The sequence below is a fragment of the Delphinus delphis genome, chromosome 8, assembly GCF_949987515.2.
Source record: "Delphinus delphis chromosome 8, mDelDel1.2, whole genome shotgun sequence".
In the NCBI taxonomy this organism is placed as follows: domain Eukaryota; kingdom Metazoa; phylum Chordata; class Mammalia; order Artiodactyla; family Delphinidae; genus Delphinus; species Delphinus delphis.
In genome coordinates, this window is record NC_082690.1 from 104,499,855 (window position 1) to 104,518,233 (window position 18,379).

General features: G+C 55.0%; 1 protein-coding gene across 2 annotated transcripts in view; it reads right to left on the reverse strand.

Annotated features, from left to right (window-relative positions):
* SPTBN2 (spectrin beta, non-erythrocytic 2) overlaps positions 1 to 18,379 on the reverse strand; it is a 38,650-nt gene that overhangs the window by 8,877 nt on the left and 11,394 nt on the right. For both annotated transcript variants that reach the window (XM_060019333.1, XM_060019334.1), the window contains 18 exons: positions 17,630 to 17,781; positions 17,024 to 17,197; positions 16,115 to 16,206; positions 15,877 to 15,957; positions 15,469 to 15,584; positions 13,529 to 13,641; positions 13,219 to 13,406; positions 11,633 to 11,750; positions 10,915 to 11,073; positions 10,278 to 10,580; positions 8,976 to 9,129; positions 7,877 to 8,747; positions 6,124 to 6,261; positions 5,028 to 5,784; positions 4,135 to 4,337; positions 3,701 to 3,791; positions 3,312 to 3,458; positions 779 to 1,042 (listed from right to left, as the gene is read on the reverse strand). In XM_060019333.1, coding sequence (XP_059875316.1) covers positions 779 to 1,042; positions 3,312 to 3,458; positions 3,701 to 3,791; positions 4,135 to 4,337; positions 5,028 to 5,784; positions 6,124 to 6,261; positions 7,877 to 8,747; positions 8,976 to 9,129; positions 10,278 to 10,580; positions 10,915 to 11,073; positions 11,633 to 11,750; positions 13,219 to 13,406; positions 13,529 to 13,641; positions 15,469 to 15,584; positions 15,877 to 15,957; positions 16,115 to 16,206; positions 17,024 to 17,197; positions 17,630 to 17,781 — 4,121 coding nt within the window. The remainder of the gene's footprint in view (positions 1 to 778; positions 1,043 to 3,311; positions 3,459 to 3,700; positions 3,792 to 4,134; positions 4,338 to 5,027; positions 5,785 to 6,123; positions 6,262 to 7,876; positions 8,748 to 8,975; positions 9,130 to 10,277; positions 10,581 to 10,914; positions 11,074 to 11,632; positions 11,751 to 13,218; positions 13,407 to 13,528; positions 13,642 to 15,468; positions 15,585 to 15,876; positions 15,958 to 16,114; positions 16,207 to 17,023; positions 17,198 to 17,629; positions 17,782 to 18,379) is intronic.

Consider the following 18,379-nt stretch of genomic DNA (forward strand, 5'->3'; position numbering starts at 1 on the left):
TGCAGGAGACCCGGTGGCCCTCACCCTCCAGCAGGTTTTGCTGGCATCTCAGTGGCAACTTCCTGATGGCCAGCCTTGGCCTGCCAGATTCAGACCTGCTCTGGTCTGTGACACCCCATCAAATTTCTACGCCATCCAGCGGGCCTCTGCCTTCACCAGTGAGGTCTGAAACTCAGCCTTGGGGTAGGAGGAGGGCATCCCATTCCTTCCTGGGCGCCCCCTCCTCAGTCCTAGAGGCACTAGCTGCTCCCTACACGTGCTATTCCTGCATTCTTTAGACCAGCGGTCAGCAAACCCCGCCCCTGGCTGGGTTTTGTAAATCAAGTTTTATTGGCACACAGCCACACCAGTCTTTTACGCATCGACTATGGTCAATGTTTTTACCCGAGGAGGACAGAGTTGAACAGTTGTGACAGAGACCGTATGACCCTCAAAGCTCAAAATACTATTTGGCCCTTTACAGAAAAATGTCTTCTGATCCCTGTTTTGGAGTTCTCTTTACCCCACTGGCAGGTAACCCTCTTTTATTAGTTAGTAGTTCTTTTCACTAAAGTTTCCTTGTTCAAGTTTGAGTGTGGTTTCTGTCTCCCGACTTTACTCTGACTGACACACACTCCCAGAGATTCTGACATTGGTGGCCCGTGGAAGTCGCCTTGAGAAATACCAGTGAAGACGCTGTCTGCGAGGGCTGAGGATGGTCTCGTGAATCTCAAGAGCTACTGACTCCCCCCTCGTTTCTTCTGCTGTTCACCAGTCCCACCAAAGGCCCGCCGTGTACCTGCTGCTTCTTGAGCAGGATGTTGACGCTGGTGAGGTCCTTGCCGTAGTCGTCGGAGTGCAGCTGGGCCTGCAGGCTCTCCAGCCAGCTCTCCAGGGCAGAGCAGCTCTGGGCAAACAGCTCAGCTCGGTTGGCATCAAAGAGGCTGCGGGCTTTGGCCTGGGTGGTGGTCTCCAGCTCGTCCCAGCGCCTGTGCAGGTCGTCTAGCTTCTCCCACACCAGAGCTTTCAGCTCCGGCTTCTCCAGAGTCAGCTCCCGCCCTTCCTGGGTGTGGGACAAAGAAGGGGTCAGTGTCAGAATTAGATACCACTGAACACGAGCCGATAGCAGAACAGGGACCTAAAGGGCAGGAGACCTGAAGGAAGGGCTATCCTACCGAGCTCTTGGGTGTTCTCCAAGCTTTCTAAGCTCTCCTACCCTCACTGCTGAGTAAACCCTACTCCTTCCTCAAGGTCCCATCAAACCTCGTCTCAGGGCTTCCCTGGTGGCGCAGTGGTTGAGAGTCCGCCTGCCGATGCAGGGGACGCGGGTTCGTGCCCCGGTCCGGGAAGATCCCACGTGCCGCGGAGCGGCTGGGCCCGTGAGCCATGGCCGCTGAGCCTGCGTGTCCGGAGCCTGTGCTCCGCAACAGGAGAGGCCACAACAGTGAGTAGGCCCGCGTACCGCAAAAAAAAGAAACAATACAACTTTGTCTCAGTTAAGAGGCCAGTGCGCTCTCTCCTTATTTTGAGTTCCCTGGTGCTTGTGGTTTTCAGTGTCATATTGCACGTGCTATTGTGTTATCGGCCATCATTTTGTGTTTCTCAGCTCATTACCTCTCACCTGAACTACGGCAAGTGACTCACCTGGTTTCCCCACTCCCAGCTCTTCTGCTTGAGGACTTTGGTTTCTGGGGAGGTGAGGGCAGCGTGACTTGATCTGTACGCAAGGTGGCCTGGAAGTGCCAGGGAGTTATGCCCCCAGAAGCAGTCCTCAACCAGCGACAGCCAGGGCATTGGTGGACCAACGCTGGGAGTCCTTGCTTTGGTTGGGATAACTCATGCATGTTCCACACCGTCGCCCAGGTGTCCCATGAGGACTGAGTGTCAGGTGCCCACTGGGGTGACTGGCATGGCAGTGGACCCTTCACTGACTACCTTCCCTTCTCCGCCTCACCTCCCCACCCGCTACTGGCATTCCTGTGATCACCTCCCGTGGAAGTGTCCTGCACCGGAAGCCTTGCTTCCAGGGGAACACAAACCAAGACACTGCCTTCAGGCCAGGATGAAGAGCACCACTGGGGAACTTTACCAACCGTCGGCACAATCCACTCTGATGCACAGTCCTTACGTGGTGATCGGGGCTTTTCATGACCCGGTCTGGCAGGCTTTTCCCACCTTTCCTTCCATGGCCGCTTCACGCATTCTGTGCTCCTGCCAGAAGGACTTACGCCCTTGCTCCTGGACAGGCGCCCCACTTCCACACCCCTGGTTTCTGGTTTCTCTACCAAGAAACATCTTTCCCTCAACACCTCTGCCTGTCCAAATTCTCCTCGTCCTTCATGGACTGCCCCGCTGGCCCCTGCTTCTAGGATTCCCACGTCTCCTCTCTCCTTAGTGCCCAGGCTTTATCAGGCTCTCTCATTATATTTGTTATACTCTGCTTTGGATTGACTTTAGCTGTTTGTGTACATGTCTCATATCCTGGCTCCTGTGTCATCCCTCGAGGGTGGAGCCTGCAATGGAATCACCTTTGTTCCCCACTCAGTGCCTAATACAAGGCCTTGTACAGAGTAGCACAAAGTAAATATTTGCTGAACAGATGGAGAAACTGGATCCACACTGGTCTCTTCCTCTTCCCAACCGTCATGCCCTTGAGGGAAGGAAAGCATCTTTTTATATACCTTGCAGCACCTAGAAGAGTGCTGAGCACACAGGATGTTGTCCAGGAATACTTGCTGAGTAGAAATTAAGTTTTGCCTGTGCTCAGCTCTTGAGGCAGAGCTGGGTGGGAGACCAAATACCAGGAAAGCAAGACTCAAAAACGAGGTTGGCAAACTGTGGCCCGAGGGCCAAATCTGGCCCACCACCTGTTTTTATAAATAAAGTTTTATTGGAACCCAGCTACACTCATTCGTTTATGTATTCCCTGTGGCTGATTTGGCACCACACTGGCAGAGTTGAGTAATAACAGCAGAAACTGCGTGGCCTGCAAAGCCTAAGGTATTTTCCGCCTGGCCCTTTAGAGAAGTTTGATGACCCCACTGAAGAGTGCCCTCCTGCTCTGGACCAGGAATAGATATCGTGCTGACCCAAAGCTGCAGTCTGGCTCCGTACTAATTTGCCTTTTCTCAAAGTTCTGGAGTCACTGTCCCATTGACCTAAGACATTTGCTCCCCAGACCATTTCTTTCCACCTTGGAAGTTTGGCACCAAGGGCTCCATGATCTCTAAACCAGATCCTGAAGCCAGGACCCTCCCCTGCACTGCGGCTGGGACGCTGAAGGGAGGAGGTTCCAAAGGCTTCCTTCTTGCTGCCCTCGTCCCATTGCTCACCTTGTCCACCTTGTCCAACCAGTCCTTGTTGGCGGCCAGCTCGGCCATGAACGCCTGGTGCTTCTGCCACTTGGTGTGCAGGTTGCGGGCCTCATCATAGGACACGTCCTGGGCTGTCAGCATCTTCTCATCAATCCAGAGTTTCAGCTGGACCGATCATGGAGCAGGGATGGAGAAGGGCAGAATACACTTCAGAGAGAGGGAAGCGTGAAGCGGGAAGGGGGCGAGGGTGAGTCGGGGGAGGTGGGGGATGTGGGGAGAAGCCAGGCAGGGATTCACATGCTCAGGTGACACTGCAGTGGACTGACTCCAGGCTCAGAGAGCGAGGGCGTTGTGGGAAAGGGTGGCCAGGGAACGTCAGAGGCGACATGGGGGACTGAGAGCCTCACCTCGTGACAGTCTTGTAAGAAACGCTGCCGCTCTCGGTTGTCCCGAAGACGGCCCAAAAGCTGCTGCACTGCTTCTTGATTCTTCTTGTGTCTGTAATGACAGGCCCCTGTGAAGCCCTTGAACTTGCTATGAAAGAGTTATGACCGTCTAACTAACCTAGAAGCCCTCAGTCCTCCTCCTCTGGGGACAATACCTTCCAGGAGCGCTACAAGTCAACCCAGCAACCCTGAGGCCCAGTGTCCAGCTACCCTAGGAGACTTCGGGGAGGCGGAACTTCCCCGCCTGTGACTCAGTCCCTCTCGGACCACTTGGTTTTTCCTCCTCTGCTTTTTGTCAGCTCCCCACCCCCATCTGTCGGTCTGAGTGCCACGTTCATCCTGTTTTCACCTGGTCCCCTTTAGGGACCCTCATTTGCCCACTGTCCTCATCATACCTCCTCTCTATGGAGTCTGCCTTCTCTTGGATCTTCTCGGCATGGATGTTGCCCTCAGACACCAGCTGGCGCCCGGCTTCCAGGAGCCCGCGGATCCGCTCACCGTTGGCATCCATGGTGCTCATGAAGTCTTCCAGTTTTTTAATGGCGGCATCAGCAGCCTGGAGTGTCCCCGGCATCTCCGTGTGAGACAAAACATATTCCTGTGTGGGAGGGGAGATACCGAGCTCATTTCTCAACCTCTCAGAAGGAACCTACCAAAGGGCCCATCTGAGACATGGAAGCCAACCAGGTAGGGACAGGCAGACTCTGGCCCTGAAGACGGAGGGATGGTGCCTGATTATGTGGGAGTCTCAGAAAGTTAGAACGGAGCTGGGCTGGAGGGACTTTAACACTCCAAGTCGTGTTCCATCTTATTTATAGCTGCTGATTACATTTCTGTTATATGACAAGCCAGGTTTTCTATTTCTTCTCTAGTCAGTTTTGGTAAGTTATTTTGGTAAGTCTTTTTTTTTTTTTTACTCCCTTTTTTTTTTTTTTTTTTTTGCGGTACGCTGGCCTCTCACTGTTGTGGCCTCTCCCGTCGCGGAGCACAGGCTCCGGACGCGCAGGCTCAGCGGCCATGGCTCATGGGCCCAGCTGCTCTGCGGCATGTGGGATCTTCCCGGACCGGGGCACGAACCCGTGTCCCCTGCATCGGCAGGCGGACTCTCAACCACTGAGCCACCAGGGAAGCCCCCGTATTTTTTTTTTTAACGTGTTCTCCCTGCCCATCCTGTTCCCTCACCTACTCCATGTGCTGCGTTTACCTCCTCATCCACCACTCCTTCACATTCCTTTGGTCCCTATTTCCCACTTTTTCCTGGTTGGGACTTTGCCCCCCGGACTCTTACCTGGCTGCTGAGCACGCCCTCGGCCTGGCGAGCATCTCGCAGGAACCCCTGGAAGCCGTGGGCCTGGGCAAGACGGCCTTGTCGGCTCTCCCACATGCGGCCCAGCTCCTCCCAGCCGGTTCCCAGCGCTTCGAGTCGCTGCCGTAGGAAGAGGCACTGGGGATCGGCCTGGTCCCGGGTCACCTCCTCACCCACGGCCCGAAGCTGGCTGTACTCGCTCCGGGCCCGCTCCACCTCTCCCCGCAGGGCTGCATGTTGGGCCAGGAGGGCCTCTGCCTCAGGCAGGGTGGCCGGCCCTTCTTCAGAGGCCACGGAGGTCTGCGTGCGGCCGAGCCAGGCCTGGAAGTCATCCAAGCTGCGCAGGAAGTCCTGCAGCCGCCGCGCCTCGCCCAGCGACTCCTCTCGTCGCCGCATGGTGGCCCTGAGGTCCTCCCAGCCGGCTTGCACCTCTCCAAGCCGGGCGCTGATGGCAGGGGCTTGGGCGGGGTGGCCAGCAGCCAGGGCATTTGCCTCTCGGGTCAGTTCGCCCACCCGGGCAGCGATGGCCTCCAGGTCCCTCTCGGTGCCGGCCAGCTTACGCTGCAGCGCCAGCACCCCGGCCAGGTCATTGCCCAGGCCCTGGGTGGACTCGATGACCTTGGTCTTTTCTCTCATCCAGGCCTGGGTCTCTGTGCACTCTAAGTGGTAGTTCTGGATGCTCAGGGCTGACGTCAGAGCTGCCTTCTTGCCGTCCGCCAGGGACCGAAACTGCTGCCACCTGAGGGCAGAGGGAGTGTCCGGAGTTGCTCAGCTTTCCCGCCCTGTGCAGGTAGATGGGAAGCTTCTTCCTGCTGTCTCGCCCTTGGTATAACCTACCGCCTGCTTCTGCTGTTTAGAGAGCCTGCTCCCCACTCATCTTTCCGTGACCCCTCTTGTCTGCTCCCTGTCCAGGCACCAGCCCCTTCAGACGACCTTTACCCCACTTCCATCTCTTTCATCACCACCCCCGTCCGACATATTTCAGATGGCTTTCCCTCCTCATTTTAGCCTCCCTCCCATGCCCTACAGAACTCTCTTCCAGCTGCCGTCCTGTCTGCTGCATCCTTTCTCACCCCACCTGTGGTTGAGCTGCTTCTGGGTGTTGACAATGCTGTCCTTCCCCGGGGGGTTGGCCTTCAGCAACTGCTCTGCGATGTCATTCACAGCAGTAATTCGCGCTGCAAGGGCGTTCATTTCAGGCTCCAGGGTCTCGAACCTGATGGGGTGGAAGAGCTGGGCATGAGTGGTGGGAAGCAGCGGTGCGCTGGTCCACCTCCCTTAGATGCATGCCCACGAGAACTCCTCTCCGTCAACATGAGGCTTATTGACAGGAACCTCTGCACCTCTTCCCTACATGGTTCATAGCATCTGTGGATCAAGGGGGAGCCCCCAACTCCCCCCAGACAAGTAGAAAAACTGTCATCTCTAGAGTGGCTCAAAAACATGGTAAAAATTAAAGGTGAGGACCAGCTGGACAACAAGTCAAACTAATCCCTGGCACAGACCTTCCCCCTTCAGCAGAACCTCCCTTATTCCTCCTGGGACTCACCCCTTAGCTGCCTACCTGGGTCTCACCTTACTAATATGTGTTAAAAAATGAGTTGATAACGAGAAAAATTTAAGTGATAAAGATGTGAAGCATAACTTCTCCTGGAACATTTCATATTCTCATAGAGCAGAGTCTGCAAATGGGCCACGTAATAAATATTTTAGGTTTTGTGAGCCATTCGGTCTTTATCACGAATATTCAGCTCTGCTGTTTTAGTGCAAAAGCAGACACAGGGATGACATGCAAATGAATGGGCATGGCTATGTTCCAATAAAGCTTTATTTACAAAAACAGGCAGAGGCTGTATCTGGCATAGGGGTTTCTGACTCCTGTCATGGGATATATTGAAAAAAGCAACAAAACATCTTTAATTACATTTTTAAGACCACCAGGAAATGTGACTAGAGATTGAGTAGTAGGGACTCCCCTGGTGGTCCAGTGGTAAAGCATCTGCCTTCCAATGCAGGGGACGCGGGTTCCATCCCTGGTCAGGGAACTAAGATCCCACACGCCACAGGGCAGCTAAGCCCGCGCACCTCAACTATTGAGCCCGTGCGCCACAACTGGAAAGAGAAAACTCGCACGCCAGAACTAGAGAGAAGCCCGTGCGCCACAACGAAAGATGATCCCGAGTACCGCAACTAAGACCCGACGCAGCCAAAAAAGAAAAATAAATAAATAAATAAGTAAACCAATAGAAGGAAAAAGAAGATTGAGTAGTAGGTGATATCAAGGAATTGCTAATTTTGTTTTATGTGATAATGGTATTGTGTGTGGTTTGATAAGAAAAACATCATTTCTAAATTATTTTAGGATTTCTTATTCTGTAAATAAAGCTACTTCACGAGGGGTTAATCAGTGTCTCTGTCTAAAAGGTTTATAACTTCAAAGCCTTAGCTAGTGTAAGCCTGCACACACAATTACAAAATAGTGTACTCATACTGCAAATTTCTGTGCTCCTGGAGAATACAGAGGTGAAACGTTAATACTGGGGATTTGCTTTTGAAAAGGACAATTAATCAAACAGAGCAAGATACTGATGATGACTGAATTTGGGTGAGGGCTGTATAGGAGTTTGCGGCATAATGTTTCTATTTCTGAGGCTATTTAACGTTTCTCATTAAAGCAGAAACCGGACGACTGGCAAGACTCCAAAGGATGGATGTAGCCAGAGCAGGCAGTTTATGGTGGCGCCCACCACACACCACCACATGGGGGCCACCCTATACACTGGCCCCAAACTCAAGGCCACTCAGGAGGGTGGGGCGTGAGCGGGGCCCACCTTTGCTGCACGACCTCCAGGTCCTCCAGGCGCTCAGGCAGGGCGAGCCCGTTTAGCCACTGCTCCTTCTCCTCCACCCAGAGCCCGCAGGCCCCCGCCTCGCTGAGCATGGTGTAGAGCGCCAGGGCCGCCTCCAGGGCACGTGCGCGCTCGCCCGCACGGGCCAGCAGCTCCTCGTAGTGCCTCTCCAGGGCGGGCAGCCGGCCCTGCACCTCAGGTGCGCGGCTCAGCACGGGAGGCAGGGCCGCGGCCTGCTCCCTCAGGGTGTCCAGGGTGGGCCGGTGGCCTCGGATCTCTTCCTCCAGGGCCCGATGTTGCCGGGCCAGGGCCTGCGTGGAGAACTCGTCGTGCCCCAGCTCGGGGCTGGACACCAGGCGCAGCGCGTCCACCAGCCAGGCCTCCATGTCGTTTGCGTCCGCCTGGAACTGGTAGAGGCTGGCGGCCTGGGCGAGCCGCTGGGCACGCTCCTCCGCCAGGGCCTCCAGCTTCTCCCACTGCGCCTGGAGCTCGGCGGTGCGGGCGGCGGCCTGGCCTGCCCCGGGGTGGCCCTCGGCCACTAACTGCCGGCCCTGCTCCAGGGTGAGCTTCAGGGGCCCCAGCCGGCCGCTCATCTCGCCTCGCAGGGCTGTGTGCTTGTTGAGCAGGCGGAGGACGCCGGTCAGGTCCCGGCCGGTTTCTGCCGAGGCCAGCAGGTGCTGCTGCTCCCGCACCCAGGCCTCGGTCTCGCCCACCTCCCAGAGGAAGCGCCAGAGTCGCCGGGACTCCTCCAGCCGGGCCCGCCGAGCCGCTGCCAACTTGCACAGCGACTCATAGTTCTGCTCCAGGGCGGCCACCCGCTCCAACACCAGCTGGGGGTCGCACGGTTTGTACTCTGAAACAGTCACACCAGAGGGCCAAAAGCTGTGGCCCAGCCCTCTCCTGCCCCCTGTGCACCCCTAGTTACGAATCCCCCCACCCCACCCTCTTAGCTCTGTCGCCCACCGTCCACCCATCATCTTTCCCGTCCCCAGGTTTTTCCAGTCTTGCTGCTTCAGCTCTTAATGTTCTCCTTCCCAGCCCCCCCACCTCTTCTCCAGTTCCTCCCCCTCCCGGTTTTCACCTTTTCCTGGGTCGCAGAAGCGCAGTGCAGAGGCGCTGACGGCCCGCACCCTCTCAGCCTGTACAGCAATGTCGGCTTCCACCAGCTCGTGCAGCTGCAGCAGGTCCTCCACTCCAGCCAGATGCTTGCCCAGGTCCTGGGACTGCAGCCGGCCCTGCGGGGCGCACGCAGCATGTCGATGGCCGTCTGAGAGCCGCCCGGTTCCCTCCCAGTCAGGCCTCTTGCCCCGCCACACACAGGCACTAACCTCGTCCCATCTTCCTGGATCAACCACACATCCCGACCTCTTGGGGCGGCTCCAGGTGTTGCACCCAGGTGAGCACACATGCTCCCAGCTGTCAGCCCTCACTCACACACATAGTGACCCCTGAGTTCTCTCCTGGCACCCTGGCCTCTTTGTACTCAACTCCCCTCCTGCTGAACAACTTTCCTACTAAACCCTGCTCCTGGAATCTCCGCCCTGACTCATCATCTCAGCACCAGAATTATCGCCACCCTCCTATGGTCGTGGCTCAGTCCCCAGCACCCCAGCAATCGTCAGCATCTCTGCAGACCTATCCACATCCCCGTCTCTCGCCTAGATCACTGCAACAGCCTGTGACTGGTCTCTCTCTGCTCCCACTCTGGCTGCCCACAGCCATTCTTCAAATAGCAGTCAAAGTGACATTTAAAAAAATGTAAAAACGCAGAATCATGTCTCTCCCCCTTTTCAAAACCTTCTAATCACTTTCAATGCTCCATGTTACTCTGAGTAAAATCCAAACTCCCTGACCAGGCCTGTAAGCCCTAAGCGAGCAGGCTGCTTCCTCCCTTACCTCATCCCCTGTCCCCTCCCTGTTCTTACAGCAGCCCACCCCCACCCCCCAGCCTCCCTTCTCATCCGGAACATGCCACATGTGAGCAGGCCAAGGGCCTTTCTGTTCCTTCTGCCTGGAAACATTCTCTCCTTAGATCTCCCTGTGCTGGCTCCTTGGGACATTCTGCTCTCAGCCTAAATGGCATTTTTCAGAGAGGCCTTCCTGGACCACTCCATCGCACGGCCTGTCTCCCTTTCCTCATAGGTTTCACGCCCACCTGCTATGTTGTTTTTTGACAGGCCCACGGGTTTGATCATCAGCCTCCTCCCACTGGAACGTGAGCCCCCTGAGGACAGGGAGCTGTTTGCTCTGTTCATCTGAACCGGGGACAGGGCCCTGGACTGGTACATCCTCTGCAAAGGTTCGGCTGAGCAGATGGGCGAACGTGCCCTTCGTACTCCCACGGTCCCGACCACCTTGACCCCACCTCCGCATCCGCTGGTACCTTCATCTCTTCCATCCAGTCCATAAGGTAGAGGAGGTCCTGGAACACCTTCTGCAGCTCCAGGTTGAGGAGAAGCCGCTCCCGCCGGGCGGCCACCATCTGCCGCAAGAAGTCCCAGAGCCGCGCCACGTTGTGCTGCCGCGCGGCGATGCGCTTGATGTCGTGGTAATGCTCAGCGGCCAGCTCGGCGGCCACGGCGTCCACCGCCTGCACCCGGCCGCTGTAGGCCACGATGTCCGTCTCGATGGCTTCGTGCTTCCGCACTGCTGCCTCCACGGCGGCCAGCTCCAGCCCAAAGTTGTCCTGGGGCGGGGACAGGGAGGGAGGGCTGGGAGCTCTGGGAGCCGCTCTGCTCACCCCCTGCCCCCCACCCCCGGAGCACTTCTGCTGCGAGGTGCCAACTCCACGGGGTGGCTCTCAGCGTCCTCTCTATCCCACCCCATCCTGTCTCACCAGCCCTTCTCCTGTTCAACGCTCCGGCCCCTGGCTCCCGGGCTCTTGGTCTCCAAGTCTGTGTGATGGAGTTCTTGTTTCTTTAGCTCCCCACCTCGCAGGGCTCCTTATCCACCACTCTCTCTCACTCTCCCATGTCTCCAGACCTGCCTGGACAGGCCAAGAGCCCCCCGCCGTGTCCTACCTGGGACACAAGGCGCTGGTTCTCGCTAAGCCAGGTCTCCCGCATGGCGGCCTTGCGGTCGAAGCGGGCGGCCAGCTGCTCCAGCTTCTCCTGGCGGATCAGCTCCGTGCGCAGGGCCAGCTCACGCTCATGCTCAGCTTTCTCCAGCCGCTCCCAGGCCTGCGAGGTGGAGACAGGATTAGTGCTAAAGGGCCAGGGCTCAGGAAGTGAGGGCGGGGAGGGGTCACCGGGGCTGGGGGTGCAGGGTGGGTCCCAGGGAAGCTCGGTCTAGTGGGTCTGTGGAATGCGGTCAGACGCCTGTGCAGGGAAATATGAGGAACAGGGTGGCGTGAATGCCGTGGAGCCCCATGAAAACCACGTCTGCTGGTGGACAAAGACGGGAGGGGGACAGGGAACAGTGGAAATCACTGGATTTGTTTCTGGTGGTGGGGCTGTGGGCGAACCCTATTACTTTTGTTAATCTTATGCTGTGAAAAAAATGAAACAAAAGTAGGGCCCGTGAGTCGAGGATATGCTGAACAAGATAAGGGACTGGGGTATAATTTGCATGGAGAGACCGAGGGAGGAGGAGGGGGACGTGCAGGACTCGGGAGAGGATGTGGGAGTCACGCCTGCACCCGGGATGGGTGGGTTCAAGCCAGGCCGAGGGTTCAAGCAGGGACAGTAGGGGCTGGTGCCGAGGGTGGGTTGTCCCAGGGATGGAAGGGAGGCTGTGGACCTTGTTGATGTCAGAGATGAGCCGGCCCTCGCGGGGCGTGTAGACCTTCTGGTTGTTGGCCCGCAGCTTGCTCTGGATGGTGAAGAGCAGCACTTCCAAGTTCCCTTTCTCAGTGAACCTGAGGCAGGAGGCCAGGTGGGGTCAGAGTCAAAGGCCACGAGGGGCCCGGGGGCTCTTTACATTTCAGAATGAAGTTGTTCTGTGTTGCTTTCCTTCTTATAAAAGCTTGTGAAAATATTGGTAAACCACGTTTAAAAAGAACCTAATTTTAGGGCTTCCCTGGTGGTGCAGTGGTTGAGAGTCCCCCTGCCGATGCAGGGGGCATGGGTTCGTGCCCCGGTCTGGGAAGATCCCACATGCCGCGGAGCGGCTGGGCCCGTGAGCCATGGCCGCTGAGCCTGCGCGTCCGGAGCCTGTGCTCAGCAGCGGGAGAGGCCACAACAGTGAGAGGCCCGTATACCGCAAAAAATAAATAAAAAAGAACCTAATTTTAAAACAACTGAAAACCACACAGACCCGACCACTGTCACCCTTGGGCATGTATGTACTGCATTTTTGCTTTACACAGATGGGATCATACCATAACCACAGCTAACATTTGTGGAGGACTCACTCACGGAGAGCCAGGCCCTGTTCTCAGGGCTTTGCATGCACTAACTCCTTCTCACTGTTACCTACATTCTCTCATTACCCCCATTTTCCAGATGTGAAAACCGAGGCACAGACAGGCTAAATAATGCCCAGTGCTCACAAGGGTAGGTGGCAGAGCCACAATGTGAACTCAGGTACTTTGAATCTGGACGCTTAGCCCTTTGCTCTCTGCCATCCACAGACAACTGTCTTGTAACTCTTATGTTTCATGAACGTCTTTTCAGGTGAATAAATGCATTTCTCCGATATTATTTTCAGTGGCTGTACCATGACCTGTTTTTCTTTTACAAAGGTCACGTTCGTGAATATCCTTGAAGCTATTTCTTTGTTCAATGCCCAGAAGAGGACTTTCTGGGTCAAAGGGCACACCTCAAATCATTCCCTGGAATGCACAGGAACAGATGTTTTCTGGCTTAATATTAGTTTTGGGGCTGAAACACATTAACACCAAAAGAGCTCAAAAACAAAAAACACAGAAGTTTTAGCATGTACCGTATAGAACCATCTAGTAGTAATTCCATACTTCAACAGTCAGTTGCTAAAATACATAAATGATAAGAACCTGTGCAATGTGCAAGTGACCAGCCACATGCACGTACTGCCAGCGACAACCTGCCTGTCGGATCCAATCCCCTGTCCTTAAGCTGGGATTGGGTTGCCGAGACACCCCGACCAATCTCTTCTGAGTAGACCGCACCGGCTCTACATACCATGGCAATCATTTCCACAGCATGATTTCTTGTAATGGGTGACCATTAAAATTTTTTACTTTGGAAACTGCTAATGGGGCTCTGAGCGGGGGGAAGTGAGCCTCCACTGCATTTATGTGCTGCCGCATCTCCCTCCCAAAAGGCTCCCCTCATTTAGGCTTCCTGCTGTGTGAGCACAGCTTGGGGCAGGCAGGCCGTGGCAGGGTGTGGCTCAGGGACACCTACTTGGGTGGCTTCTCCACAGTGCGGTAGGAATTGAAGGACTGGAGCTGGTTCTGGACACCACTCAGGGAGTTGGCCAGCTGCCGGTCATTGAGGGTCACGATCGTTTGCTCAATCCACTGCAGCAGCTCTGAGGCCAGGGACTCATACTTCTCCACCAGGCGCTCGGCCTCCATGGCGTGGTCCAGCACCTGTGAAACCGTGCTGTGGGTTCCCTGGCCCAGTCCTCCCCTGCTCCTGCTTTAGGGGAGTAGGACCCCTAGGCCAGGCCTCCTCTGGTCTTTATGCCTACCACCCCCATGCTGGAGAGTACCTTGCCAATTCTTTTGCCTTCCACGGCCAGGGCCTTCATCTTGGAGAAATAGTGGTAGTAAGTAGCCACGTAGGTAATAATTGATTTCTCATCTGGTTGGTCCACATTCACATCTGAGAAAAAGGACCACTCAGATCAGGCCGAGATTAGAAACCTGCCTCCCAGAAGTACGCCCCAATCCTAGGGGCCTCCTAGCCCTCCCAGGCTGATGATATCTTTCCAGCTCCCTTCAGAGTAAAATGACAAATAAACTATTTGGACTACAAGGGCATGAAAAGCTAACCTCTCTATTCCCCCTCTTCCTAGAAACAAGCGGAGTTTAAAAATCCAGAAGCCCAAAGAGTTTAAAATCCAGAAGCCCAGTGTAAAATTAGTTGTTTGGAGGAAGAGAGACAAGAAAAGAAATAGCATTCCCATTGGGGGATGGATCGTGGACTTAAGGGCTGGAAAGATGCCCAAGAAGTCATCCAATTCAGGGTTAGCAAGACAGAAGGTATGAACGAGGCCTCCTGAACCCAGAATGTTCAGAGGGATGGGCCCAGGGAGCCCTGGAAGCAGGGACAGAGGCCAGTTCTCAGGGCCGTCTTGGGGCACAGTCATGGCTATTTCTTGCCTCAGTCCCAAAGTTCAGCTGTGGGCCCAGGAGGTGAGTGTCCTTCAAGCCAAATTAACTCCTACCACGAGGACACCAAGGCTGACTATGACTTGAAATCTCTTAATTGGTTCTCTTAATTGGGCCAGCTTGCATCCTACCTACAGGGAAGACTATTAGACCAGAAGCCCTCCTGACCACCTCTGACCTCCCACAGGCAGGCGGGAGCCACGGAAATCATCTCAGAAAGTTATGGGATACGAGGCTTTACTTAAATATCCTTTATCATAGCTGTGCTTTATCATAGCTTTCCCATAGCACAGCATTGAGCTGTGCTTCTCAAATGCTCTCCCAGCAACCTTGTACTTGGCCTGCTTCGATCACTACTTAGCTGATGTTTGTCACTCTGGACTAAGAAGCACGGGAACAGGGACTGCAGGTGCGATGGAAGACAGGGAGAAAGTAACCAAGTCCGAAATCTGCCCAAGGAGCTTCAGAAGGAGCATTTTCAGCAACGAAGTCACTCGGCCCTTCCATCCTTCCCTTTTCCGGCTGCACCAAGACGGCTCTCTGCTCTCCCAGAGAGGTGACTGAGGAAACAGGCTCTGGAGCCAGGCTGCCTGAATTTGAATCTCAGCTCCACCAGCCGTATGACCTTGGGGAAGTCACTCAAGCTTTACAGGCCCCTGTCTTCTCTTCCATAAATGGAGCAGGATATTGATTTCAAAGGGGGTGTTGTGAGGATTACATTAATTAGAGCACGTCAAGTGTAGTGCCAGGTACAAAACAAGAGCTCAGTGGCCATTCCCAGTCTCATCAGCATTAGATCAGAACCACAGGGGCCAATGAGTAGGGTCAGCTGACCATAAGGCCAGTGCTTTGTGAGACCTCAAGGTCACGGAGCTTAATTTAGAACCCTAGAGTTTTGGGATTAGAAGGGCCCTTAGAGACCACGGAGACCAATCTTCTCACTTTAGAGGTGAGGAAACCGAGCCACAGAGAGGCCAAGCGACTGGCTCTATGTCACAGAGCTGCTCCGTAGAGGGGCTGGGATAGAACCATACCCCAGGGCTCTTTCTGCCACGGGGCTGCCTTTCTTCCTATATTGAGATATACTTTTCACGCCATAAAATTCACCCTTTTAAAGTATACTATTCCACGGTTTTTAGTACATTCACAAGATTGTGCAACCGTCACCACGATCTAAATCCGGAACATTTCCGTCACTTCCCAAAGAAATCCCGTAGCCATCTGAACGATCTGCAGTTCCTTCCCGTTCTCGCCGCCCTCAGCCCCCGGCACCCACTCATCTACCTTCTGTCTCTAACCCACAGCCTCTCTGCCCCACCTTCAGGATCCAGCAGCTTCGTAAGTCCCAGCTCCTTCTCAGCCAGATTGAAAGCGTTCTGCAGATTGTAATGTGCATTACACTTCTTCAGGGACTCAAAATCCAGCAGGTCTGGCCTGGGTGGGGAAGGAATATAGAAGGTATCAAGGGCAAGTGAGATTCTGAAGAGGAAAAGTAAACCACCCCTATCTTTCTCCCTAAGTCCCCAACCCTCCCTGCCCCAGGGCTCCCATCGCAAGCCCTCCATGCAGTAGGCACCCCGACATCCTGGCTCTTCTCCGAACGTTCCTTTCCCGTAACTGCCGTGTAGCTCATCTCATCTCACTGCTTTGTCTATGTGTGCCTGGGCCCATGGGTCATCAACCCATCCAGTAACTCAGACAAGCTCTCGAACCCCCGTCTTCTCACCGGTGTTTATGTACAATGGCGTTGAAGGCCAGCCCATCTCTCCAGCTGGTGGTGAAGTTGTGCACGTTGACATTGGGGTACCTGTAAACAGAGGCCAGGATAGACAGTGAGGAGGGCCATCCCGGTCTGTGCCTCGAGGACGGACCTCCAGCTTGCGGTTCCTGGCCCCCATCCTTCCTCTTCTGCACAGCCTCGGTGCATCCAACCCTCCAAGGCCACGCTGCCTAGGCAGCCTCACCCCGCGGTCTTCATCTGGCACCACAGCAGCAGGGCATCCTTGGCTGACTTCTTCTCCTTATTGTCTTCTGTTTCCACACTTATGTCTTGGATCTAAGAAGGAAGGAAGGACAGAAGGAAGGAAGGGAGGAAGGCAGGCCCTCACTCCCTGAACAGGGGCTCCTGGAATTATCAGAGATGCTCAGAGATACACGGCAGGAAACTGCTCCTTAGATTCCTGGATTAGGGGTCCAAGGACAGAGCCTGGGGACCTTTCCTCCTGGGTCAGTGACCACAAAACTTCAGGTCAAAGGGATCTGAGGCAGCAGGATGGGGTGGGAACTCAGAAGAGTGGAAGTGCCTTGAAGCGAAGAATGCGGTTCCTGCAGGTGGGGGAACTGCAGGTAGTGGAGTGAACATTTCCTGACAGCTGGGTTTCAAAGGTGAAGCTGACAGAGCTCTGCTTAGGGCTGGAAGGAGCAGGGGAGGTTACACCCGGAGAGGAGGCAGGGGAATCAGGAGAGCTGTGATGGCGTTAAGGACACTGGACTGGCTTTGCTCAGAGCATAAGAAGGAGTAGGGTGGCTGTTCTCTTTTGAGGGAGGTGAGCAGAGTTTGAGGCAGCGGAGTGGGCTGGTGACCAGACCCCAAATGTAGCTCTAAAACTCTCCGTGGGGAAGGACCAGTCTGTAAAATTTCCAGTCCCTTGTGCAGCGACATGTGGTCCTATAGCCCGTGACCAGTACACAGACCAGGCCACAGGGAATTTGCCACAGAAGTTTGACAACATCCACGCTGGCCTCCACCCTGTTTAATGAGGAGCGTCCCCTGATTTGGCGTAGGAGGTCCTAGGCCCTCCGTGTGTGCAGTGACCTTGGGGGCTGCAGCACCGGTGTGCAGGGCACCCACCGAGCAACACCGTGCGGGGTACCTGGAATCGAAGGATGATGGTCCACACCAGCCCGAGGGTCAGGCGGTGGTTCCCGTCCACAATGTCATGCGAGCCCACATTTTCCAGGTGCACTTTTTGCTCCTTCAGGAACTGCAGCGCCTTGTCCACGTTCTCCAGGCAGTGGATCCGCATGCGGCCCTTTGTGGGCTTTGGCTGTCGAGGGACCAGGGACACAAAGCCATGGGACCATGGGCCTCCTCTTCCTTCCCTCCTAGCTTTCCCGGGGCCCTGCTTCCTACACCTTCCCCATGACCTCCCTCAGGAACACAGGGACCGCCCCAGGGAGCTAAAGCTGAGTTGCAGATGAGGCTTGAGGCAGATTAAGATTCCCAAGGGAATTAAGGACACCCAGAGTGGGTGGGAAAAGAATGTTTTCAATGGGGCCACTGTTCCTGTCTCCATGAAGCAATGCTCCTGGTTTAATTCACGCAGCAAAGCCTCTCAAAATGAAACCATCCTTTGAGCAGAGGGTGGCCACTGCTTTCTGCTCTGCGGTGTCACTCTTCTTGTTCGGGGCCACTCCCATAGCTTGTCCCCTTGACCACTGTCTCTCAGGCCTCCTCCTCCCTGGTGACCACAGCTCACCAGTGTCTCTCCCGAGAGCACCTCGAGGAGCCTCAGGAGGTTACGTCCATCCCGGAGGTCGCTGTACAGGTCTCCCACCCGGCATGTCACCCGGGCCAGGTGAGAGTTGACCCACTTGGTGAAGGTTTTCTTCTGCACAGCTTCTCGCTCATCTGTGGCAGCAACATGGGGTCATTTCTGCCCTTCAAGTACCGTGCACCTGCTTCTAAACACCAGTTGGTGGGGTTGGGGAAGTGAGGTCTGGGGAGGAGGAAGGGCAGGAAGACGGCCGGGAGGAAAACCCATAGCTTAAAAAGCCGGGAAATACAGAAATTGGAATGAGTTCATAAGCAAGGTGAAGAACAAAAATAAGAGATGGAAAACAGGCTTTGTGAAGAAAGGATGAAAGAAATTAGAAGCAGGGGACATGCAGGGGAGGTCTGGGATCAGGACTCTGTCATGTAACAGTGGTGAAATGCTGTTGCTTCACCCATCAGGGCCTCACTTTCCTCATCTGTAAAATGGGCACATTACTTTCTCTTTCAGCAAGTCATTGTGTTGACTGAGACAATGTGTGTAAGATGAGGCACGAAGTGGCTCCTCGATGAGTTACTGTTTATAGGCATGATCTAACCCGAAGGAAAGAGTAAGAGTTGCTCAGGTCGGTCCAGCAGGAGGTATGGCTGTTCCCTTTTGGTGGTGGACAAAGGAGAGGGTGTGAACTTAAATTACAGCAGCCGCTGTTCCAAGTGGTCATTAGAAGGATGTGAC